Genomic DNA, 25,428 nt, shown 5'->3' on the forward strand with positions numbered 1-25,428 from the left:
TAGTCTCGAGGGTTCAGCAATTCAACAAAAGAAAATCGAAGTCCATAAAAATGAATGAAGTCAGGCAAGCATTATGTATCAGGTGACAAAAGTTATTTCGGGAGCTTACCAACCAGTGCAGTGATACAATGACGGCTCCTCTGCATCTGGCAATATTCCAGGAAATGGCCTCTGAATGGCAATTCCCATTAGTGCGGCTGTCTAATCATGTTTTGTCCGTGTTTCACTACCTTAATACCCCGGAGCAGTCGCAAACGCACCAAGAGCAATTAGTGCAGGACTCTTCATAGAGAAAAGAACTGTTCTAGGACTATCAGATTTTTTCTCCACGTTACCAGCTGCTGGTCTGCTGCACCAATGGACTGATTCAGCACCAACACTGACAAGGCACCTCAGCCCCTGCCACTGGTGAAGGAGCTTTGCGTTCCCTTCAACCGTCAGAAAGGGGAGGAGAAATTTCCTCTGTTTTCACAGTTATATGACAGCTTTTAAAAATTTTACAGCATGAGCACAGCACCTAATGCCATAAAGCTTGCCAGGAACATTTAAAAATCAAGGTCTCTGAGATTTTGTTTCCTAAAAATTCACCAGACTTGTAAGAAAAGGGTCTTTTCCTCAGAAATGCAGCACCAATCCCGCCGGAGTTGCACAGGGCTGAGGACTGTTTTTCTGCCACGCTGTGGGAAAGATAGCTGAAAGTACTGGGAAACAGGCTGTAGGGATGCACTAAATGGACTGGAGCTAATGAATAGGAACAGGAAGAAGAAAATGAAAATATGATTTCTGAAGGAAATCAAAGCATTTGCTCAAAACAGAATAAAAAGCAGGAACAACCTATAATAGGCATTTAATTCATTTAATACAATGACTGCTCTCTATACATGGAAATAACTGCAGTTTTTATTTGGAGGTCAAAGCATGAAAAGAAACAATTCCTCTTCCCACTTACTATGGTCTGTCCCTAACCAACAACCTAGAGAAGCGTGGAGGGGAAAGGTGGAGACAGCAAAACTTCCCTGAGCACGTATGCAAAGCGAAATCCTGTCTTCTTGAAGAGATGCTTCTCCTTTAATTTCACAAAGTAAAACAGGACAGATAACTGACAACGACTTGAAAAACAAAACAGCGGCATCATCAACCTGTAATCATTCCAAGATTTTTGATCACCAGAAATGGAAATTTTTTTCTGCTCTTACTAAAGATAGGTCAGCTTAAGCCAGTACTTTTTAAAATCATCTCTTTTTAGCTACTTTCTCCACTGTGAGAAGGTGAAGAGCTGCATGTATTGTAACTACATGCTGTGCAAACCTCATTTGGACATGATCATCATCAATCACTCCTGCTGTGCAAGTAGCATGTGAAAGAGAAACAAAACAGAAATCGTGCTGCAGTATTTGACACCACCCACCCCCCTGCTCGTGGGCTTTAGTTCGCGAAGAGCCCAGTTGGCACACGGCTATTCTCTCTTTTTGGGACCCCTGTCTTTTCTCTCCCTCCAAGCATTTCAGAATAGCTTTGATGGTTTCAGGGGAAAGACAAAAACCTTTCCTTTCCTTCTCTCTCGAAGGGTTAAGGTTTTCCTATCGAAAAGCATGCCAAAGATATACTATTATGTGCCATCCTGCCTTTGTAAATGCACACACATTACTCATTAACTCTTCTTACCATATGCATATGCTTCAGTGGAAGACGAATATTGTAAAAGGAATCTGAATGCAGTGAGTATCCTCTGTGCCATGCATAGTCCTGAAGCAAGCTATTAACACCAGCATCCTATTGCATTTCTCTAGCACACACTTCAACTAGCTGTCAGTGCTATAATCTCAGCCAGGGACAGTCAGTAGAGGCACAAGGCTTAAAAGAGCAAGAAAGATAGTGTTTGTCTTTTTCAGAAAGGTCTGGAGTGAGCTGCAATAAATATTAGACAATATTTAGGAATGTAGAAGCAACCAGCATCAGAGTTGAAAGACAGACTGCAGTCTTACCACCACTCTTTCTGCCAGTTTATCTAGGGTGTAAAGAGAACATTCTCCTTGTGCTTCATAGCCCTGCTTAGTACCATGCCAATTCAGTGGACTCGCACTAGCTTATCACATCCTGACTCCTCGGTACAACTCAGGTCAGCAGAAGTTGCCGTCACTTTGTGTTTTCTGATGCACCAGCACTGCAGCATGCCTGCTTTTAAACAGCTGTACAGCAGCGCACACTAGAGAACAGCTCTTTCCATCTCACTCGCTGCCCTTCGCGTACCTCCGACAATTCATGAGAGCACAATCAGTAACACGGAGGTGGTGACATCCAACTGCAAACACACACACACACCCCCCTCCTTAAGTGCCAGGGCAGAAGTGGCGTCACTTCACAATACCCCTTCTTTCCCTTAGCATGTTAATAAACCACTCCGGAAGAACAAGGCATTTAAAGGCATCTCCCGAGGACCTCGCGACAGACCCTCCCACATACAAATCCGGACGGGAGACTTTGAGCTAGAAATCGCTTCCTCCCCTAGCAATCATGCTACTCCCGTTTTTTACAGGACAAACAGCATTTGTAACCTGAACCCCCCCAACGAGCTTCTTAAGTCTCCGTCTACAGCTTACGCTCCATTTCACGGCAGTGAAATGCCCAACCACCCTGCTGTTGACAGCCACCTCATTTATTAAAAAGATGATGCGGAGATGCACGCCCATATGTCCCATCACGGTGTCCTGCTGACACACACATGGCTCGTAGTTATTTGATAAGCTCTTGCCACAGAGTAGCAGCCCCAGAAGAAGCGAGGAGGGCTCTGGTCTTCCGCCACCCTTCAGAGCCATGTCTTCAGGAGGGAACGGCAATGCTAGGACCCGTCACTGACTGGGACAGAGAATGGTCACCTGGAGATTCCTAACAGGGGCTTTAATGTTGCGATATACCATCCGCGATACAGCAACGGATTTAAGCATGTGCTCGACCTTAAAATCATGAATGGCCTCAGTGATTTCTCTAAGACTACGCATGACTTTTGAGGCAAGCACACGCGAGAATGAAAGATCAGGACAACAAAAGGAGCGTACGGCTCTCACTGGAACACTAATGAAGGCTTTCATGCCACCGGCCTCTAGAAACACACTCTTCTGCCTTGTACCATGGTTTTGAAACACAGCTGAGGGCCAGGAAATGAGAGGGCGAAGGAAACCCTCAGCACGCTGTCCACACAAATTAATGAGGCCACAGAAAGGGTAGCCTAGGAACACTTTGTTCAGCTTCCAAGTTTAAACTCCTAAGTTTAAAAGCAGCAACAAGTCCACCTTTCATCTTAGTAAGCAGACACAAATGCAACCGTCTCGCGCTTTCGAACGTGTACTCACCCAGAAGAGAAGGTTGAAGACAAACATTAGGTACTTGATACACTGCAGGCAGTTGTGAGCCATGCTGCACCTCTTCAGTTCTAGGAGAAAAATAAATGAGAGATCCAGGTAAAAGACAACGTACTTGTTTCCCTTGGGGGACGTGTACTTAGCCTTGGTAGCCTTAGGGCCTGGGTTGGCGTGGAATCCAAAAAAAGAGTTGCTGGCAGCCCCAAACTGGCCACCATACATGCTGCTGTAGCGACGGAAGGCGCCATTTGGGAAACTGTAATCCTTGCTGTCCAGGGAAGGGCTCCTGCGATAGGTCGACTCATCGGTGCTAGACCTGCGCATGGTGGCTTCCGCTCGTCCCGGCGCAACTGCTGCTCTGACAATCGTCGGACGTCGACGGTGAAAGGTTTGTGATTTTTTTCTTTCCTCCGCCTTGCTAGGAATCCCCTATTGCTTTGCGCCAGCTGTTCTTTTGTCTGCCATCCTGTCAGGAGTTACAGGCGCCGTGCGGCAGCAAAGTTGGCGAACTGAAGTCTGCTCAGCCAGGAGTTAGGGAGCAGCGCGCTTCCACGTGAGAAAGACTTCTGCCCAAGCAAACATTCCCTCCGGTGGCACGAGCGTCCCTCCCGGCCCACCCCGCTACCAGAGAAGACAAGAAGAGAGAGAGATATACTGTACCCAAAGCAACGAATTTTAAAAAAAGGAAGCGTGACCTCGCCTGGATCGCAAATGCCATACAAAGCCCCGGCTCCGCACGCCCCGCGCCCAGAGTGCCGCTGCCCAAGCCTCGAGGCCAAGGGCAGGAATCATCCAAGAGGCAACCAGCTCCCGCGGCCCCTTCCCCTTCGCCACATCGCTCTGCCCCCAGGCGCCGGGCTCACTTCGCGGCTCCCCGCATCCCCTTCCCGCCGAGGGAGCCTGTGGCGAGCCGGCCGCCCAGCTCCATTCACAGCGCGGCCGCCACTCCTCCGAGGCTCCGCGCCAATCGCGCTCCCCGCCCGCCCGCCTCGCCGCGCCCCGGCCCGGCCCCGCGCCTCCCGCCCAGCCCGGAGGAGGGAAGGGGCTGCCCCGCCCCGCCCCGCGCCCCCCCGCCCTCCCCGCAGCCCCCTCCGGCCCCCGCCCCGCTTTGGAAGCGGAACCCCCCCCTCAGTTTCGGGCCGCGGCGGGCGCTGCCTGAGGGCGGCGGGGGCGCGGGCGGGCAGGGCGGCAGTTCCCCCCCCCCGCCCCGGGCCCGGCCCCGGGCCCGCCCGGCCCTGCGGCCCCCCCGCCGCTCCGAGGCCCTCAGCAGGGAGCCAGCGGGCGGAGATGGAGCCTGACGGGCGGTCGGCTTTGAAAGGGCTGCCCGGCTACGAGAGAAACGGGAATAAGTAACTTGTGAAAATCTCTTGCGCCTCAGCGCTGGGGGTGCCTTGGGGGGAGCGGGGCCAGAGCGGGCCGCGGCCGAAGGCTCCTCTGTTCCGCTGCAGGTCCATCCCCAGGATTTTCCCAGTTCGCTCAGCCCCACGGAACCATCGCTGGGCCAAAGGCCTGGCCAGCTCACCCGATTCTCCCGCAGCCCATCTCCCCCTGGCAGGTAACTCACTGGCTGCCATCGCGCTCCATGCGCCGGGGAGCGCTTCCCTCCAATCCGGCTGCTCCCACGGGCAGCAAAGAGTTGAAAATCTGCCACGCGCAACTTTTTCAGCAAGGAAAAACCTGCCTGAACCCGTTGTAATCACAGCATTAACCCTCAGAAAAGCAGGACTCATTTACCGTCTTGGCCCTAAATTCCCTGCGCGAGTAACTCACTTCGACTCCGTGTGTGCCACTTCCTTACCTGCAAAACGGGACGCCTGTCTCTGCCTTCCTTCTCTCATCCTCTGTCTGCCTTACGGTTTTGACTGTAAGCTCCTGGAAGTAAGTGAGAAGATGGCTGGCTAATATTTTTTAAAAGGCTTGCCCCAGCAGAGAATTAATCACGAGGAAAACGGGTTTCTTGCATGAAGCATCTTGCCAGTCTCAGCACAAATCAAGAGACACAGGCACCGATTAATTAACGAACAAATTAGTAAAAGTAAAATGAGCTGGTTCTGCACATAGCCTGAGCAGCTCACCCTTGCAAACCACCCTCTAATTCTGTTACTTCACAAACTGCAAAGCTAGAGTCTAATTATTTCCCTTCATTTCCTCCGCAAACTATAAATACACTGGGCATACCTGGTGCAAGCTTTGAGAGAAAGAACTTGAGCACAAAACACAAGGGTAATAACTCCTGCGCCATCTGTTTCAACAACTTTGGATGACTTACAACCTTTCCGCTTTTTCATTTCCCTACCTCTAAGAACAGATACTTCATAGCCACGATAAAGCTCGCTCTTCTACTCTTCCTCCCTCCCTTTCCTGCACGGTATAAACTCTGTCCCCAGAGAGAAGTCCTCCTGTCCTAGGACATAAAGATGGTCCCGTGCAAGCAGGTCCGTTCTCTGTCTGAGTTTCCGATACACCATTTATTTTTCCTACGGCACCAAACAGCCTCCGATCTCCCTCCTTGTCTGGATGGCAAAGCTGATTCAAATACTTGCTGTGTCCCCTGTCAGCATACAGAAATCCTTGTGCAACAAAGCTCCATATTACATGGTAGACAGAAAAACTGGGTACGGCTCTGTACACTGATTACGTTGAAACGGTGTGAAGTCAGATAATCGTTATTTAACAAGGGTGCCCACAGTATTGCAAGCACTTAACAGAGGCAAATTTGGCATATTCACTGTAAACTAGACACCTGAAGGCTCAAAAGCAGCTCGCTCACTGCTATCTGGATAAGAAAAGGGGTAGAAATCACTTGATTTCACCTTTCCTTAAGGCAAGAAATCATCAGTTCCCAAGCGAATTCAGTCCTTAATATGGCTGGAATAATTTATAAAGCTAAGACCTGAGGTAGAAGGGAGAGTTTCTAAATGCTGCTTTTAAATAAAAAATAATAAACACTGACACACAGCGGGTATGTTTCAGACAGATGCAGAAAAACGCATGAGGAAGGTGGAGGTCCCACACGACCCGTTACAATAAAGGGTACTTTTACCCCAGCCTCCTTTCACCGCCATCCCTTAGCACACCTCACTGAAATGACAACTTTTCAAAGGTACTTTGGAGTAAAATTTAGCTCTCAAGTCGTCGCTGTTCTTTCTCACGCCAATATCAACAGCTAATTAGAAACAGAGTCATTTGGGATACAGACATTCTACAGCTCCGGAATCATTCTTTCATTAAATTCTCCACACTGGGAAACCCACTCAGAGTCACTAGCCTAAATGGGAAATCCTTGAGATAGCAACATCGCACCGGCACGCTAACTACGGCTCGGACGACCTGCTTATATGAAGGAGCAAGACCCTGCATGGGAACTGGGGAAAAGCAATAGAAAGAGAAGGGCTGGTGTACTCTACTTTCACCCATCCCTGCTGGAAAGTGGACGAAAGAGGCAGGGACCTGCTGGGACCCGTATCGATATTTAAGCCATTACAATAAAGTAATACTTATAAGAAGAATAAACCTGGGAAGCATTGTGTCGCTGGGCCATTACGTTCACAAGGGTGACTCAAGGAGCAGGTGAATTACAGCTTTCACAAAACTTTCTGTTAATGACTGAGCCTAAAATCACAGCCTGGACCTAGCGACCTCTCTTCACCTCAGCCTTCCATCTACTTTTTCTCTCCCCAACTGCGTCTGTATATTCCCATCCTGTGGCCGATTCATATTGATTCCTCTACGCAAGAAAGCAAGCGCTGTGCAGTCTCGCCAGCACAGGCTCAATTTGTATCGATTCCGGTGGCGTGCTACCATTTTACGTTCTAACAACTCTGTCCCGCTGCTTTGAGTGGAGGGCTGGTAACCCTTCCACGGCTCCAGCCGAAACCCTGGCCCTGAAAGAGGAGCGGCAGCACTCTGAGGATGTCAGATGAGCTCTGGGCAATAGAAACCGTAAACGGTCTGGGCGTCAGCGGTAGATTTCTTAACTGCGTTATCCCTCACACCCTTTCTCAGAAGGGCTTCATCCACGGCTTCAGCTATCACCTAAAGACACGCACCTACTTCTTCAGCCCACACTTCCCACCTGCCACCTCACCCCGCGCTCGCAGTCACCACAGGCCCCGCGCCACGCTCTGACCTCCTGTAGCCAAATCTACTCCCACTTCCCTCGCTTGCTCTTGTTGCTGCAACCAGCGCTCCCGCTCCCAGCCGCCTCTACACCACATTGCACGGCAGGCAGCCATTACCTGTGGGCGGGCTGGTCACGGCCCCGCTCCTCCTCTAAAGGAGTCGCGGGCGCCCGGGCTGGTCAGGATGAGGCACGTGGTGGAACAGGCATGCGTCAGAGCACGCGGCGTGCCGCCCGCGACACGGGCGGCAGTGAGCCCCGGGCGGGGCGGAGGCCGGGTGGTGGTGCTGGGCCCTGATCCCCGTGGCAGGGACCCCACCGTCGCTGAGGCCTGAGCGAGCTTTGTGTGCGTACTCTGAGCTCAAGGGATGGTTAACGTGCCAAAACGTTCTACCGAGGATCCCTAAAGAACCTGCCTGTCCCCAGAGTTTGGGTGAGAGCTGCTTTCTGGAGGTCCCCTGCTCGCCTTTGGCTCCTCTTTCGGAGCACGGTGTTTTTCCAGAGCCAGCTGCTTCTTCCCCTGTTCCACATCCAGGGCTTCCCCTCCTCATGCCTCGCTGTGTGTGACGCCTCTGGACCCAAAGGAACCATCAATTGGAACCAACGGGTATTTCGATGCTGCTTTGGATCAGGCCTTCCCTCTATCCATTTTGAACACTGCTTTCTCTTCCTGCTTCATGATTTAACTCTCATGATCACAAAACACCAGCCCCTTCAGGTCACACAAAATGCAGCCACTAACTCACCTCCTCATTAATTTACTCTCATTAGTCCTTTAACGGTTCCGCTGGCTTTCCCTCTACCAATGCCTCTTGTCATTCTCTTCAAAACTCTGCATACCTGTTCCATCCTCCTAATGAAATCACTCACTTTGCAGTAACCTCAGGATCCTGTCTGTGAGCATCTCATAAAAACTGTTAAGAAGTGATCCACCAAATAAAATTAATGTTTAAAAATCCTGCTAGAAGCTATTACTGCAATACATGATGTAAATACAGGCTGTGTACGGGACAACTGCTCCTGCCCTGCAACAGGGGGGTGACAAGAGGTGATAGTCTTTCCCAGTAGTTTCAGCAAACAAAATGTCCAAGATCAAATATTACTACAAGAGCAGGAGTTTTTTTGTGAGTTATTACCTTTGTTCCACACCACAGCACTACAATCAGCTAAGGGTGATCAATTGATAAATACACTCCAAATGGTTAACTTTTTAATTTCACGTGCATACAGAGATCACCACATAAAAGCATTAATCAAAACTGTTTGGCACCGCCTGTCCCCTTTTTCAGCAACGTGCCTAGCGAGCAGTCCCTTCTCTCCCCCCCAGCGCACTCTTTGCAGCTCCTGTTTGGTTAGGTTTGATTCAGCGACGCAGGCTTTGTAAAAAATGTACCTCGTCCAAAGACTAAGAGAAATCCAAAGACTAAAAGGAACATTACCTCTTCTGACTGGAGGTGAACCAGAGTTCAGGGCCAGGCTGGCTGTTTCAGCTAGGAGGAAAAAAACTTTGTGATGGAGTCTTTGATTTGTTTGCCTTTGTATATTCATTTGGCATTAACATAAATTACTAAAAGCACAAGGCAAAAGGGAGTGAGAATATGATTTTTAACCTGACAGCCTCATGCTGCCATAGGTCTGCAGTCTCTGCTCAGCCCCGGCCAGTACTGTTTAGTATCTTCACCAGTGAGACAGACAGTGGGATCGAGCGGACCCTCAGCAAGTTTGCAGATGACACCAAGCCGGGTGGTGCAGTTGACATGCCTGAGGGATGAGATGCCATTCAGGGGAACCTGGACAAGCTCTAGAAGTGGGCCCATGTGAACCTCATGAGGTTCAACAAGACCAAGTGCAAGGTCCTGCACCTGGGTCGGGGCAACCTCTGGTATCGACACAGGCTGGGGGATGAAGGGATTGAGAGCCCTGCGGGGAAGGACTTGGGGGTACTGGTGGATGAAAAGCTCGACATGAGCTGGCAACGTGCGCTCGCAGCCCAGAAAGCCAACTGCATCCTGGGCTGCATCAAAAGCAGTGTGACCAGCAGGTCGAGGGAGGGGATTCTGCCCCTCTGCTCTGCTCTGGTGAGACCCCACCTGCAGTACTGCGTCCAGCTCTGGGGTCCTCAGCACAGGAAAGACACGGAGCTGTTGGAGCGGGTCCAGAGGAGGCCACAAAAATCATCAGAGGGATGGGACACCTCTCCTATGAGGACAGGCTGAGAGAGTTGGGGTTGTTCAGCCTGGAGAAGAGAAGGCTCCAGGGAGACCTTATTGTGGCCTTTCAATACTTAAAGGGGGCTTATAAGAAGGATGGGGACAGACTTTTTAGCAGGGCCTGTAGCGATAGACAAGGGGAAATGGTTTTAAACTAAAAGAGGGTAGATTCAGACTAGATAGAAGGAAGACATCTTTTACAATGAGGGTGGTGACACACTGGCCCAGGTTGCCCAGAGAGGTGGTAGATGCCCCATCCCTGGAAACGTTCAAGGTCAGGTTGAGGGCTTTGAGCAACCTGATCTAGTTGAAGATGTCCCTGCTCACTGTAGGGGGGTTGGACTAGATGACCTGTAAAGGTCCCTTCCAACCCAAACCATTCTATGATTCTATGAACACGACTGGGGGACCTAGGCATTGAGTCAGTGCAGTACGATTACCTCTCTGCATCTCCATCCACCAGCTAAGCAATGGAGAAATCTGGTGACAGTGCCCCTGCGTGTCAAGCCCATTTCTGATAGCCCGCGCAGAGTAAAGCAGCAGCAACCAAAGGGTTTCCTCCCTAAGCCTTGCTCTCTGCTAAAAATTCTCGTGGTGCAAAGCGTTTGTGCTGTCACGTGTTGCCAAAGGCTTTAAGAGAGGCGCGAGTGGGTCCGACTTGGAGCCATAAGGCCAGTTCCTGAACCAAAAGCAAGACATGTCAAAGCAGCCCCCTGAGAAACAGGTAAATCAAACAACCATCAGTCCTGCTCTGGGCAGCCGGTCCTCCAGCTCAAGGAGTATTACCATGGGGCTGTAAGTTGAGGATCTCCCAAGAACCTTTTATTGCAGAAAGAAATATGAATATTTTTTAACAAGTCAAGCGGAAGACGGCATGTTTCACTGAAACCTCGAACTTATCGCGTATAGAAGAAGATCCCACACCTTCCCTTTTATTTCCAGGGTCCTTGCTTGTCCACTAGCAATTTCAGTATCTGTAAAAGCCTTTATTTGCTGGAAAGTGGTTGAGCCCTAGATTGCGGCAGCAGGAGGAGAAAATCAGATGTTCTAGAGATTTCCTCAGCTAATACAAAGATCTTTGGATATTCAGTTGTATCTGCAGCTCCTTTAAAGATTTACTGATACCTCCAACAAAACTTTGAAAAAATATTCCAGTCAGAAGCAATTTCACTTATATAACAGACTTCAGGGGTTTTTTTTATTTTCTTTCTTTTTTTCTTTATAAATAAGGAAATTTGCATGAAAAAAAAAGGATCTTCAATACTTAATAGCTCATCTCCTTCTGCTCACATGCCACCTGAAGTCATGATCTTTGGTTTATGGCATAATTAGTTGCTATGGAAATAACATAATCATAGCCACAGAGAAAATATTTTGGGTATGACTTGCAGTGCTCTTTATTTAAGCCTGTGCACAAATTACTTTTGCAGAAACCTCACTGCTTTTTACGTTCTCTCATCTGCGTAATGGTTTTCATCACCTCTGCCTGTGCATTCAGACACACTGGTATTGGTACGTGTACTGCTCGCACCGAAGGCATTTCCTTCACCCATATTTGAGCATCTACACGTTCGAGCAGTGATGAGAGCGTACATGCATGCAGAAGAGCTGGTGCCAAGTCAGACTAAACAAACAACAAAAAAAATCTCTTTAAAAAATGACTTGGGATTGGGCCCCAAAACCCTGTGCACCAGAGAGCTCCCTTGCCATTTGTGCCTTCTGGGCTTTTATCATCCTAGTCTTTGCTAACGATTTCTTTTGTCCGATAATAAAAATTTTAAGTAAGGCAATTCCCTGTTTCCCCAGCAAATTCTGCTTATTTAAGTCCCGGACAGAGAGGGTTATTGCCGCAGATGAAAGACAAGCAGCGCCAGTCACTGAACTGGAGAAACAGAAACCATGTTCCTCTGCCAATGCCCTCCATGATAAAGACTGAAAGAACAGGAATAAAGAATCCATCTGACACCCCATACAAGATGAGTTGTGGCCCAAAGAAAATCTTTGTCAAGACGTATCTTGGCGGTGTCAGCAGGTCTTAGCAGCACAAATGCAATTTATGTGCTAGTTTTCCTAAAATCAGGTTACTTTCTTCAACCTGAGAGATCAGCTGATGTTCAAAGAAATACCACTTCAAACACACACGTGGTACTCAGGATCTTTCTGTCAAGTATAAAGCAATCAATCAGACATGAAAATCTTTAAACTACACAGTTCTGATGGTTTGTGAAGGCAGGTATTTTAAAGCAGAAGCAAACAAAACAAAAGAATGACTTAGAAAAATTCAAAGAGCCATTAATGTTCCCTAACCAGTATCTGCCTTTTAACATCTTCATGGATTTTTTTTTCCTTGAAGATTCAAAATGGATTCTCTTCTTGGCTTGCATCCCTAAAAAACAGGGCTAGGGTTTTGCAAGCATATGAGCGTGAAGCAAAGTTCATATAACCATCTTTCAGCTCCATTTCCAAAGCAACGAAGGCCCAGCAGCGTGCGCTGAACTCACAGGGATCCGAGTGCTCGGCGCTTTTGAGAACCAGGTCACGGAGAGCCCGTTTCTGCAAAGTACTCAACCACGGTTTTCGCTGCCTTGAGATATTCACGTACTTAAATAGTAAGCAGACGCCTAAATGCTTTCGCGAGTGGGATTGTACATAAGCGTGAGAAATGCAGTGCTGCGGATCGAGCTGGACTCCGTTCGCAGCTGCTGTAGCGGAAGGAACGACTCCCTGAGCACACATCTTGGAGGCTACTGCTTCGCAGATCTGCCCGCAGAGCTGCCTGGGAGGTGCCTTCAGCCAAACCAAGCCAAGTTAGTTCAGGTGGTTTGAAACGGGGGAAGAAGCTCTCCTACCAGCGATTCGGTCAGGAGAGGTGAGCAAGCACACCAAGGCCCCCGGGCAGGCCGGAGAAGCGATCTCTGCTGCAGCATCGCTGGCTCCGCGGCTTTCTCTTCATAGCCAAAAGACCTCAATTTGCTCCTAGCTCCCTTAGGCCCCTTCCAAAACCCCAGCTTAAAGATAAATATACTTCCTTTTCCCAAAAAGGACTGAGAAGAAAACCCCTAAGGGAGCAATAGATGTCCTTTTCATCTTGAAAGATAACAACTTCCTGGAATAAGCAAACGGACATTGTTTTTTACGACATGGAAGTTCTGTCACAGCAACTCAATGCATTTCTTACCATGCGAGCTGTGCTGGAGAGAGCTTAAAATTAAAACTGAAGTATTAAAGAGCCTGCAGCAAATTAAAAGAGTATTTGAAAGGGAATAATGAACAAAAACACTAGGTGATGATTAAATATTGATATCAAAATGGAATGGGCTTGTACACATAAAATGCAACTGGCCGTATGTATTTTTATATATTACGTTATCAGCTATTATTCCTTTTCTTGGTGTTGTATGGAATCACAGGGCTTATATCAACCCACATATTAAAAGTAAACAGCAGTGGATCTCTTATCCCTGACATCTCTGTAACCACTCAAGGAAAAAGAGAGGAGCTTCTGCTATCGAAAAAAAAAAAAATAAATGATCCTGGGTAGGAGTACAAGCTTTGGCTTTCTGCTTTGCCATTCTCAGCATTCATAACAGCAAACAGTCAAAAATAACTTCAGGAGTGCTACCAGCAGACACACTTGCAAATGTATTTTTTGAACAGATATGACATACAGGTAAACAATTTAAAACAACAGCCTAGGATTTACACTCCTAAAAGATGTATTAGTGAGTGTAATAGTGATAATGCTTGAAATAAAATGCATTTTTGGAGGAAAAAATATCACCTGCAAAAAATATCGCTGTCAAAATCTGTAAATAAGCTCGTTTCCCTAAGGGAAGGGTACATCTACACAGAAAGAAGAGGCACCTGTATTTTCAGGCAGCAGAGGTGCGATACCCTTTTTGCAAAACATACCTAAACTCAGTTACCAAAGATCATACGAAGACCCTAAATCAGCAAATTCGAGTTGTCAAAAAAAAAAAAAAAAAAAGGGGAGAAACTCATCCCTATTTCTTAAGGCGCTTAATGCTATTTAACTTTAATCACGGGGCTTTGTTTGGACAGAAATAAGGACATAACTTAGAGCTTTAATGATAAAGAATGAAAGATAATCAGTGCCTGAATATAGATGCTATCATTGAGAAGATACTTCCAAAGTCTCTGTTTAATCTTTACAGTCATCACCCGTTTTGCACACTGGCTAAGATTCTGGATGTAATCAAAGCCAAATTTGTGCCTAAATTTCACCTGAGCGGTTGTGCTCAGTGTTTCCTGTTGGGATACACTAGGCTTTCAGACATTCCTACTCTGTAAGAAACACTTGGCAAAAAACACTTGCACAGTTTAATCCTGCTAAATCTAAGCCCTAGCATACATTAAACTGCTAAAAAGGCAAGGTCAACCTCTTCTGCGGTCTGTCTTCCAAGCAGTTTGTTTACTGTGTTATATTTATGGGGATTTTTATGAAGGCAGATCTATATACTAAAAAAATGATTTCTGCATCAGCTCACCAAGAAGCCAACTGAAAAGCAATCAGGAGCGTTTCCACAAAAAAGGGTGTCTATTCCACGATGGTTTTCAGCAGTGGCAGGGAATGCAGAAGGAACAACCAGCCCTCCTGATTTCCGCGTTCTGCATTTCTGCCTTTAGACAGGATTTCTTATTTGATGGGGAAAGAGGATCTCCTGAGAAACATCCTTATTTTACACATATTTCCAGGTATCTGAAGACCGTATTAAGTTTCTGCATAGCTCTGGTATTGCTAATGATATTTCTCTCAAATAATGCATAATTATGAGCCTATAAAACTTTAATTAAGATACTTTATAGCCTTTTATAAGTGTCATCTAAACCTATGCTGTAGGGTAAACTGTACTTTTAGTTTCTATTTGTTATGTTTACGCTGTGCAAACAGATTTATTACAGTAAAAGCTAGTTACTATTTCTTAGAAGACTACACAAATTCCTCGGTTAAAGTCTGTTGGGATGAAGCAAACAAATAATCATTTTCCTTTGCTTCCATTTTGCTAGGAAACAGAAAAGCTAACCAACCTGTAACACAACTCTACCAATTCCTATAGGGGTCAAACACTACAAAGCCAAAACCGTACCTCTGCTGCTTTCCACGTGCCAAGAATCAAGATGCTGAACGTGTTTGCAAGAGCAAAAAGTGAAAATACCCAGAAAATAATTGTACTCACTGCCCTGGCTCAAAGAGCATCCTGTGTTTGGAGCCTGATCCAAAACACGCTGAAACGACTGCAAGGTGCTCTTCCAATCTCACCACCTCAAAAGTCTGACCGCTCTTGGTCCAGGCAAATCTTGGAGCAAGCTTCTGCCCCCATTGATGCCTGGATATTGTTGTGAGGAGGACTGCTATAAATTGGTCATACTCAGATGAGATGGCATGACATTTTTTTTATGCAAGACAGAGGGGCAGGAGGGTTGAATCCAGGACTCCCTTCACCACTGTGGAATGGGATTTCTTTATCCATCTGTTGAAGACAGCATAGGTATGATAAGCATGACAGGACAAATGTAACAGGGCGTTAAAGCTCCAAGAACTGGGAGGGAGAGGGGCTCACATCCTCCCCAGAGCCTGCGCGGGCTCCCCGCTGACCCAGCTCCGTGGGTCAGACGAGGGGTCCCAAAGGCATTCTGGACACTTGTTTCTTCAGCCAGGTCTTAGACCCTGTCCTACAGTGAAATGTGCAGCACCTTTCTTGCCTCACAAAATAACCCCGGGAAGAACTGCAACAGAAACATACCCCTTTCAGACAAATTTTAAAAAACGCAACCCAAAAGAAACCAACAAACATCAGCTTAAGCAACTGAAACTAGAAAAAGAGGAGCTCTAGCAGCGTGAAACTCCCCTGGCTCGGCACAGCCAGGGCACATGTTCGCCACTCCTTGCGAAACGAGCAGGACTCACCCCGCTGCGGTACGCTGCATCTGGCAGTCCGACGGCAGCTATTAGTCCCGCTATGAGTCCTGGCCTAATCCTGGCCTGGCCTTAGCTGCTCCTCCTACAGCAAACTCCGCTAGAAAGGGAACCAAGGGAACGACAGAGGTGCAAATCTGATTTTCCTCCATGGAGTAAGTTACGGATCCTGCAAACTCGTGCCTCGTGCAGCTGGAAGCTGACAGCTTCAGATGAGAGGAATTTATCATTATTATTTTAGTCTGAGAGCAGCTCACTGATTGCAGCTTGACAACTCGAGTTAATTAGTTGATGAAGGGTCTGCCGCACACTGGCTGGCTCCACATCTGTGGACGATGACACAATCAGCAGAATGAAATCCATACTTAAAAGTTCTTTGGTCTTTTTAATCCTAAACTGCAAATCACAAAATCCACATAACAAAACCTGCAGATCAGAGGAATTACACAAGAGGTTCCCCTTTCCCTGGCCCTTGGGGCGGTCTGGTCTCTGCTGCTTATTGAAGCTCATAAACAGACAGACTTGACTTCAAAAGCATCCTCTTTTCTTCCTGGAGTCCCAGTGGTTCTCAATAATGAGATAACTGGTTTGAGCTCGACCTGGCAATGTTCCCTTACGGCTGCTTTGCCTAGCAGGGAAATACCAACTTGCAGGTTTTCCTCTGCTCCTGCCAAACAGCAAGTGGGATTTACCCACCTTGTCGAAGAGATGACGACAAGATCGTCCGGCCCCACCTAGCAGAGCCATGCGCAGAGCCCACGTGCTATTTTGCATCCAAGTTTGCAAAATGGTAAGGTTCTTACTAAACAGTCAGCTAAAACAGTATGTGAGGCCATAATGTCCCAAGCTCCTGAGAAGTGGTGGAGAAGCACAGACGGCAGGGAAAGGTGGCCGGGAAGCGATCCACGTGGGGCTGGAGCCACTGAAAGCCACTAAGGAGTGAGGCACAGGGGAAGCACGTTGCCTATTGGGAACAGGAACAGGCCGTTGCTGGTAGACCAGGAGCCTCGTCTCCATGGGAGCTACTGCAGAAATTCAGCCAGCCCTCTGCCTGACTCTACCTGTAATTATACGGCACAGCTGGAAATCTCTCTGTGGCCCTAGTTCTTAGCACAGAGAAAAGCATTTTTTTTTTCTCTGCCATTGATATCCACATTTTGCACTTTTCAGGGCTCAGCCTGCTTCCCTCTCCCTTTTTACTTATCACCTAGGAAGATGAACTGCACTTCTAGGTGCTCTCTTAAAACAATCAAAAGCAAAAAAGGAAACTTCAGGAGTCACCAGGCATGTCTGAAGTGTGGTCAATCAGAGGTTGCTGGAGAGCAATCAAGAGAAAGGAGGTCGCTTCCTTTAGATGAAGACAACGAAATTTCAAGACAAGCAGCTCGTGTCACCAGAAGCGATGAGCAGAGGATATAACTCAGCAGTCATCTCACCTGGGCCTCCTGAGTCCTAGAAGGGGCTGCGGAGAAAGGCACACAGCGACGGGCACAGGAGCCAGTATTTGGTGTGTAGGGGATGTGCGTGACAACCAGAAACGGTGGGTTCAGAAGCCACCACAAGGCTGTACGGGTTTAATTCTGGCGTGTTTTAATCTTGTTCTATTCATCCACCCAAGGACTTTGTTGACGGAGTCTACATTCCTCTAACAGAAACATTTCAGTCCTGGATCCCTGCTTGTCTACACTTCTTGAAGTACCATAAAAGCAGATAGAAATATTGTGTGTGTGTGTATTATAGGACTATTTCCTCCCAGTTTGAGAGCAGCTCAAAGGAATTGGCTTTGACAACTTTGCCATGATTTACGTTTATTTTTTGACCATGCCGAGCGCTGACAGCAGAGAGGCTCCAGTGAGAGCCGTGCTTTATTCTGCCTCCGCTAGGATGCTATTGAAAATCTCGGGATGAATCAGGACAGCACAGGTGCTGCACACAGAGTTTAACAGCAAAACATTCTGCTGCAATGATGTTTGAGCATTTAGGGGACCTCAAAGATGATTTTTTGTTATTACGCTCTAAACAAAAAAAAACCACTTTCTATGTTGACATTAATTTCTATAACACGGCTTTGAAAACAAAACAACCCCAAAATTCAATAGACTGCACCCAGGATGGCAATGCCTCAAATTTAGAAGCAGCATGTTGGCATTTTTCCCAGGAAAAAAAAAAAAAAATACACGTGTGTATACACACAGGCACTTTTTATTTTTTGCAAGATCATTGAAGCGCTGGGGCTTATTCCCACCTCACCCAGCCAAAGGCCGGGACAGGCTGGTCTTTGCAGGGCACGAACACTTAGGCACGAAAAGGAGTTTGTTGACCCAAACAACTGTGTTTGTGCATCAGAAGTAGGGAGCAACATGGCTCTCAGATCCGTGACGCTGAAGCCTTATCCTTCCTATCCAAGACAGAGACCTTAACTTGAGGGCTGCATGTCTCATCTCAGTGCTTCCAGGACAGAGTTATTAGGCTATAATAAGCAAGCTCCTCCCAGCAGGTTGATGAGACTAAAAGAATCCCCTTGGTCATCCCCAGGCAGTTGTGAACAAATCCCTGCGCTAGCAGCAAGGGTAGCTAGGATTTTTCCTTGGAATAAGGTTACAGAAGCTCCTGATCTTAAATCCTCCACCAAACCTACTGCGATGATGTCTGCAGCTCTGTTTGAACCAGCAAGAAGCGTGAGTCGATTCTTGCGGAAACGGAGCAGAAGAGATGCAGTTCCACACATACCCTTACGCACTCTCGAAGAGGCATCTGAATGCTGTCCAAAAATTAATTACATGGCATGACAAGCTCTGACAATTAGCTAACTAGACTGCTTGATGGCTAGGATTTTAAATAAGGATCTTTCAAGGGGGAAACTCTGGAACAGGCAGTGCTACTGTCATAACAGTCTGAGCTGTCATGAACGCGTAGCACCAACGAGACAGCCCTACGGGCTTCACAACTGCCACTGCAAAGCAAAGCAAAGATCCTGGGGGAAAAAGACTTATTTAACTGCACCTGTACCTCACATCCATCATCAGGCCATCCCCCCTTCCAAGAGGGCTGGAACAGAGGAGGACTTGGGTCTTCTCCGGACTACAGTTGCCCTCCATGAAGCAGCAAGGGAAGCCAGGACCACCACCCGCCCTCGCTGGGGCTGGAAGAGGCGCGTTCTGTCGTGCCATGTCAGGCAGAAGTCACAGGCAGGCCCGCAAATACAGCCGGTCCCTGTACGGCGTGACGGCAGGCCCAGCCCCCTCGACACCGGCGAGACCCAAAAACGCACTGCCTCCAAAATCCCCCCAAGTATCCGCTCCAAGCAACCCGGAAGGTTGCTGCTCCTCCGCCTCGTCACTGAAGGGGAGTTTCAACAAAGGACTTTTTACTGTCCTTCAGCAAAAGACTTTTACCGGTTGTTTTACCGGTTGTGCGGATCTCTCTGACGGCTGCTCGTGGAAATCAGTGTTTCACTGGCACAGCCCTCACCTCTTTTGGGTACGAAAACAACGCTCCCACTTTCTCCGTTTTCTCCCTTTGTATGCCAAGGGAAGGGATGAAGAGGCAAGGATTTCAGGATAGTAAATAACCACAGGGACTTGACAGCAAGTAAATCAGCACTTTGTAGTGTTCATGGCAACAGCTTTTGGCATCGCAGGAGAAGAAACCATTCCTCACACAACAAATAAACCAGGATCTTTTATTTATAAGGCGAACTTTCAATGCAGCCAATTACTGTGTATGTAGTGGTGACTAAAAGTCTTACGTTACCACTCAGAGATCATCTATGAGATGACTGGGTTTTATCAGTATATCATTCGTTATTAAAGAGGATCAGGGAATGTATTAAATAGGGAAGATGGGTTTCAGTGGAAGCTGGGTGCCTGTTTCCCCTCTATACATGTGAAAATCTTCTGTCTCTTCACAAGTCTGTTGCAAACATATTTCAGTCACAGAAAATGTTGTTTCGAGTATTTGCTATTCTTCTTTGATACGATTACCTACATTAGTTGGCAGTTCCTTTTCCCTGACTAGATTACTCCCTGGGCCTTTAGAAGGTTTTAGGTTGGTTCTGGTATGTACACTTATGATGAATATATATATATTAATAAGCACATGTCAGTGTGTACACTTTCACACACAATCAGAATCTTAAGAACTTCACTGACACCCCTGAGAAATGGATAATTTCATAGGGTTTATGTTTATTTTAAAACTTTTTATTCTCGGGTTGGACTTTGTCAGGGTTCAGCTGCGACCTGCCAGCTCATCTTTCTTCTTTAGAATCAAGGATCAAATCTCTATCTAGATAGGTGCATTGAAGCACTGTTCACTTAAACCAGATCTGCTTTTAACACCGTATGCTAATTAACCATTGGCTTTTGATACGAATCCCTCAGAGGCTCACGCTCCTCAGTCATGATTCGCATGTATAAGCAAGATTCTCAGCCGTTGCAAAACAGCTTAACTACAAGGAAATCAAAAGCGCTGGATGGGTTTACACCAATTGAGAACCCAGCCAACCGTCTTAAAATCGCAGAGGCTTCCGCTCAGGCAAGCACCACCGCTGAAGTATTCCTCCCCCATGTATATGCCGCCTTTTTCACTCCTGTTGCTGCCGTGGAAAATATCTGCAGCAGCGTTTCTGACCTGCGTCCTGGGGTTTGCTTACATTTCCCCCCTTCTTTGAGTAGGGGTTCTGTTTTCCTGATTCAGTTGAGCTGTGCGTGCCAAGGCTCGACTCGCGTAGTTCAGGCTGCTATGGCACAGTTGAGATGCCCTTCCCTCAAGCTGTCACCAGCCTCGCTGGAGATTCAGCTGCCAGCCGGGCTTCAGCATCTACGGAGGAACCTCACGTGTCGCAATGTTAGACTCCCTCTTGCTCCTCCATCTGGGAGCACGGCTGGCTCCTTTCTCTCCCAAGGCAAGCAGCCAGTAAGGGCCAGAAGTCACTTCACACTGTTATTTGCTACCTGCCAATCCACGTACCCAAGCCAGCTCCGTTTCAGACTCTGGCTTTTAGGTTTATTTTTCTTCCCAGGCAAAGGAATAGCAGGACGTTGCTGCCGAATACATGTTTTGTTATAGCCTCCCGTTGCTGCTGAATGCCAGAGTTTATTCTGTGTCAGGCTCTTCATCATAGCCCTGTTTTATGTTTTTCAAAGTGTTTTTGGAAGATGCATGGTCTGAATGAAGACTGCCCAGGACAGAGGCACAGTGCAATACTGCGTGGAAACACCCCCAAAGCAGCTGAGAGGAGTTGAGGAGGCAGAATGGCTCCCTGGGGTAGGGACCCACGCAGCCGTGGCAATGAGAAAGCTATTGGGATTTATCAGCTCAGTTAGTGTTTATTCCAAAATTCGCACGTTCTTTTCCTTCTCCCTGTGTGGGTCGATCCAGCGCCCACTGAAGTCAGTGGGAGATCTACCTATGAGTCTGAAGAGCACAGAGGCAAACTTTTGAGAAACTTTTTCATTTAGAGAATAATTTAAAGCTGTCTCCCTGTAGATGTGAAATAGCTAAATATCAGACATCTGCAGCTACTTTACTGACAGCTGCCCTTCTGCACTGAGCCTGTAGAGTTTGAAAAACTCGCTGTGCCTCCCAATGTGCTGAACGAGAGGATTAGATCCAACCTTTTGCTAGAAGAAGGGAGTCAGTCTACTTTGCAGATGAAACAACAAGAAGGACTAAGACTTTGTCCCTAAAACTTAAGTAGGCTTTCAGACTGAAGCCAGAAATGAAGTTTCCATTCCCCCTCTGACACAGACCTCCAGTCCTGGGTAGGGTCATTCAAACCCCGTGCTTCCATTTTGCTCTCCAACCCTTTTTTTATACCATCTCTCAGCAGCTTGGTATCTAGGTATCAGTGCAACACTATTGGCGATGGACGCCAATATGATAGTAGTATATATGATAGTAGTAATAACAGCATAACAACAATGATAAGGAGGAGGCACTCAACACAAACCTGAAATCCGACTATGAGCACAAGGAACGTGAACACAAACTCATCAATACCTAACATCTGCTAAGATTCTATTTTAATGATAGCAGCGGGTATCAGGAAAGAGCTTTTCTGAGCAAGAGGTCAACTTTACTGTTAGTTACCATTGTAACAACTACTAGTCTTCACTAAAGTGTTTTTTGCTTTGACTGGAAGAGCCATTACATGTGGCTACTCATTCTGGTGTTACTCACTCTGTACTCAATCGTTACGCTGGCTGGATGAAAACTCACTTCAACCAGAACAAGTATTACAACCTATATATTAACTTGATTCCTCCGAGACAGGTCTGCAAATGGAAATGGAGGTCTGCCACATCTCTAGTAATCTTGGCATTGTGCTAAAGTAGTTCACTAACAGATAGCACTCAGTATAAACAAGGGAAGACAACACAGAAATGGGGAAATACAGTATGGACAGGTGGTGATAGTGAAAAGGAGTGAGACACACTGTCATCACATAGGGAGTATTTTAGCTTTGCTTAAAGAAATCACATCTTACATACCAAAAGGAGCTGCTAGCCACACAGTCGGAGCCAAGAATTCCGTCGGATTTGGGCACGCAGCACTGAACAGCTTTGCATTTCCTAAACATTCAGCTTTTCCATAGTGGTAACCACTGCATTCCCATCATGCTGATGCAAAACTACAGCACTGGACCCACTCGTCCAAGGTCTGAGTAAATTGCTCCCCTCTTCTGCGCTGCTTTGGCAGCAGAGAGCCCACCCCGAGCCCTGCTCCCCCTTCACTCTGCCAACAGCCCCTCTCTCAACTTACTCAAGCATGTTTCCAAGAAGGGAACAAGTTGTTTTTCAGCCACAATGACAAGTCTCCACAAAGGAAGAGTTCAGTTTTTATAGCTGACAGATATCTACGCTGAAAAGGTGCAAGCAAACACCTTTGAAACCAACCACCCAAATGTTAATAATCAGGTTTAGGGATTCTGCAAGTTATTGCAGATGAAGGCAATGAATTCTTTTAGAACGTGTGCATGTGGAAACACAATGCAATGTCGGTAGGTACTGCAGTACAAACTAACATTCACTAACAAGCTAGCATTTTCAAAAGGCCAAAGGAAAGCTCTGCCACAGGGATACAACAAAATGTAAGTACATGTCAGGTGGATTTTGTTAGCAGATGTTACAGCAAGTAAAGTATATATGAAATATATATCAATAAATGTACCCTTCAGCTCCTCTTTTTTTTTACTCTGTCTTTGCTACTGACACTTATATTATAAATCAATATCTTTTTGGCTCCCAAAAAGATTTTGTTCCACCCGCTTTATCAAGACATACTTAATAAATCATATTTGGCAGCATAAATCATATCTTACCACAAATGAGATTTAGAGGAACTAATCTCCAAATGTAGTTGCTTAGCATATGCAACAAAGCCACCCCTTATATTAAAATTCACATCTGTAATATTTTAGCATGCATGATAGCAAACAAAGGAACCACCAACAGGTCCGTTTAATGCCTCTTTACATAGCTTTAAAAGTATCTTTCCCTAATTTTCATTAACATTTTTCCAAAGAGCTGGAAAAGCTGAAAGCCTTAATAACCTCGCAGTGCTGGAGCCATATATCATCTTGCAAAGGTGAGAAGTGCACTTCAGTTGGTTTCACAAGCGTACCCCACAGTTTAGCAGTATACGCTGGCTTTCAAAGAAAACTAACGAAGGCTAAATCTGACTGTGGAACGAAGCAGAGCATGCAGACTTCAGAGATCTGAGTCCTACTGCCACTTCTGCTACGTGCTTTACTAAAGGCTCTATGCAAAATGCAGTGAGATTTTCCTAAGTGTATGTGGGTTTAAGACCTAAGCTAGATCTGCTTCCATCTCTTCAGACCTCAATCTGTAGAACCGAAACAGAAAAGGGCAAATCAGTCTTAAGGTTCAATCCTGTCCTCATTTACTAGATGCCTTGAGGATGTCTTTTAAAAAGTCCTGTGAAAGTCTCTTCAAGAAAGATGCTGCCAGAGCGTGAATCAAAGCTGATGGATAGGAATCACTTGATCCAAAGCCCCAGAACAGAAAAGCATTATTATTATTAAATACTCTTACGCTTTAATGCCTTTGCACATTTACTCAATCATCTGGGCTTTAACGATAGCTCTCTCCAAATGTACTGCTGGTGAGACCTGTTCTGTACTGCACCATGTTACGCACCCCGGCGCAAGGAACGAAAGCCCCGATCAACAGAAATGCAACTGGATTTTCGGTCATGAATACAAAGAGTCGCTATTTGGTCTTTCTTTACTACCCCTACATGTGCAATTTTCTTGGTACTCAAGACAGTATTGGGCTAAAACGGTCATTGCTGAGAGCCTTGTGCTGATGATAGTAGGATAGAGGAGGTGTAATTAATACCTAAATACGGTAATTCATATCAAGCAATCAGGTTCCACTTTAGATTGCTAATTTACACATAACAAACACTGGAAAAAAACAAAGGGAATACACTGTTTCTTCACTTCCTTCCTCCTGGCCTTTTATCCACCTCGTACCCAAATACTCCCTCCTGACAGAAGCCAGAGCTTTCTGCCTCAATATTTCTGCCAACTTGGAAGTTACTCAGAAATACATATTTTATTGATGATATTCTGTACATTAAAAGAAAGCAAAAAAAACAACTAAGTTTTGCTTCCACCATAGGCCTGTACCAACGCAGAAGCCACCAGCGCTGCAGGACATCAGCCTGAGACAGAAATTGCACAGGGGCTCTAAGCTGTGGGAAGATAAATGAGCAGAAAAGCCAAGTTTCCAAATGGCCTCTGCTGGCACCGGCCACTATTACGAAGAATTTCACCCTGTTCCTATCTAGCCCTTCAGAAAACTAATTCTGAAGGTTTATCATTTGAAGATATCCCGGGTTTACATTTACCCTAAGAATTTTACCCTCTTCCAGCTTTGCTTTAATGCCCAAGTGAGCTTGGTTTTGACCAAGCACAACAGACACCCAAGTGCTGCAGTTCTCCTTGTAAACATCGTGGGTAGATTGTCTTTTAGTTAGAAACTATGTCTGAAAATGTTTTCAAATCCGCTGTCTTCTAGGGATCATCATCCTCAGTATTTTGACCATTTGCTTTTCAGGAAGCTGCTGTGAAGTTTTTCCTACCTTCCCACCAAGTAGTAGTGCTGTAGGAACCCAGCCATCCTCTCCCACGGGATCCAGGAGCGGACTGCTTGGCCATTTTTACCCCCAGCGGTGTGCTGGCTCACAATACACAGCACAGCCGTCACGGTGACTGGCAGCCGTCACGGTGATTGACAGCCATCACGGTGAGCGCCGCAGCTACCGCGCAGTCACAGTCAGCCAGCCACAGGATGCAAAGCTGCCCCTCCCCACATGCACCAGACCCCAGCACTGGACGCAGTACGGGGCTACAGCTGCCAACAGCATGAACAAAGCGCTAGGCATATTTTGAATTATTTTCCCCATTTTGCCCAAAATAACCTGGATCTACCGGATTTCCAAGCATGATGGAATGACCACCTTATTTCCAACATCCCCCTTAACCACCCACTAGGAATTTGATAGGAACTGGTAAGGAAGAAAGCCAGGTTAGAGTTCCTTCCTATTCTGGCTGTGCATTACTATTCCTTTACTATTACCTTTCAGTTAAGTGAGGACATTGTGTCTGATGATATTTTAAAGTTACGTTTCAATTCCATGTTAACAACTAAGCCATTGTACCAGAAGAGACCAACAACTAATAATACAGACTGGGAATACATATCCTGGAGCGATCGCTGACTTCTTGGAAGAGATGATTATGTGTTTGCGTGGCGGAGCTCACTCACAGGA

At 46.6% G+C, this 25,428-nt stretch overlaps 1 protein-coding gene across 2 annotated transcripts in view; it reads right to left on the reverse strand.

The window, feature by feature from the left end:
* The window catches only part of TSPAN4 (tetraspanin 4), a 294,706-nt gene that overhangs the window by 197,724 nt on the left and 71,554 nt on the right, over nt 1–25,428 (reverse strand). Inside the window, exon 2 of one of the 2 annotated variants that reach the window (XM_059825810.1) lies at nt 3,351–3,430. In XM_059825810.1, the coding sequence (XP_059681793.1) occupies nt 3,351–3,413 (63 nt within the window). In that variant the 5' untranslated portion in view covers nt 3,414–3,430. Of the gene's footprint in view, nt 1–3,350; nt 3,684–25,428 lie in introns of those variants that run through there. The other variant, XM_059825809.1, reaches the window with a different exon arrangement.

Source organism: Gavia stellata, chromosome 17 (genome assembly GCF_030936135.1).
Source record: "Gavia stellata isolate bGavSte3 chromosome 17, bGavSte3.hap2, whole genome shotgun sequence".
NCBI lineage: Eukaryota > Metazoa > Chordata > Aves > Gaviiformes > Gaviidae > Gavia > Gavia stellata.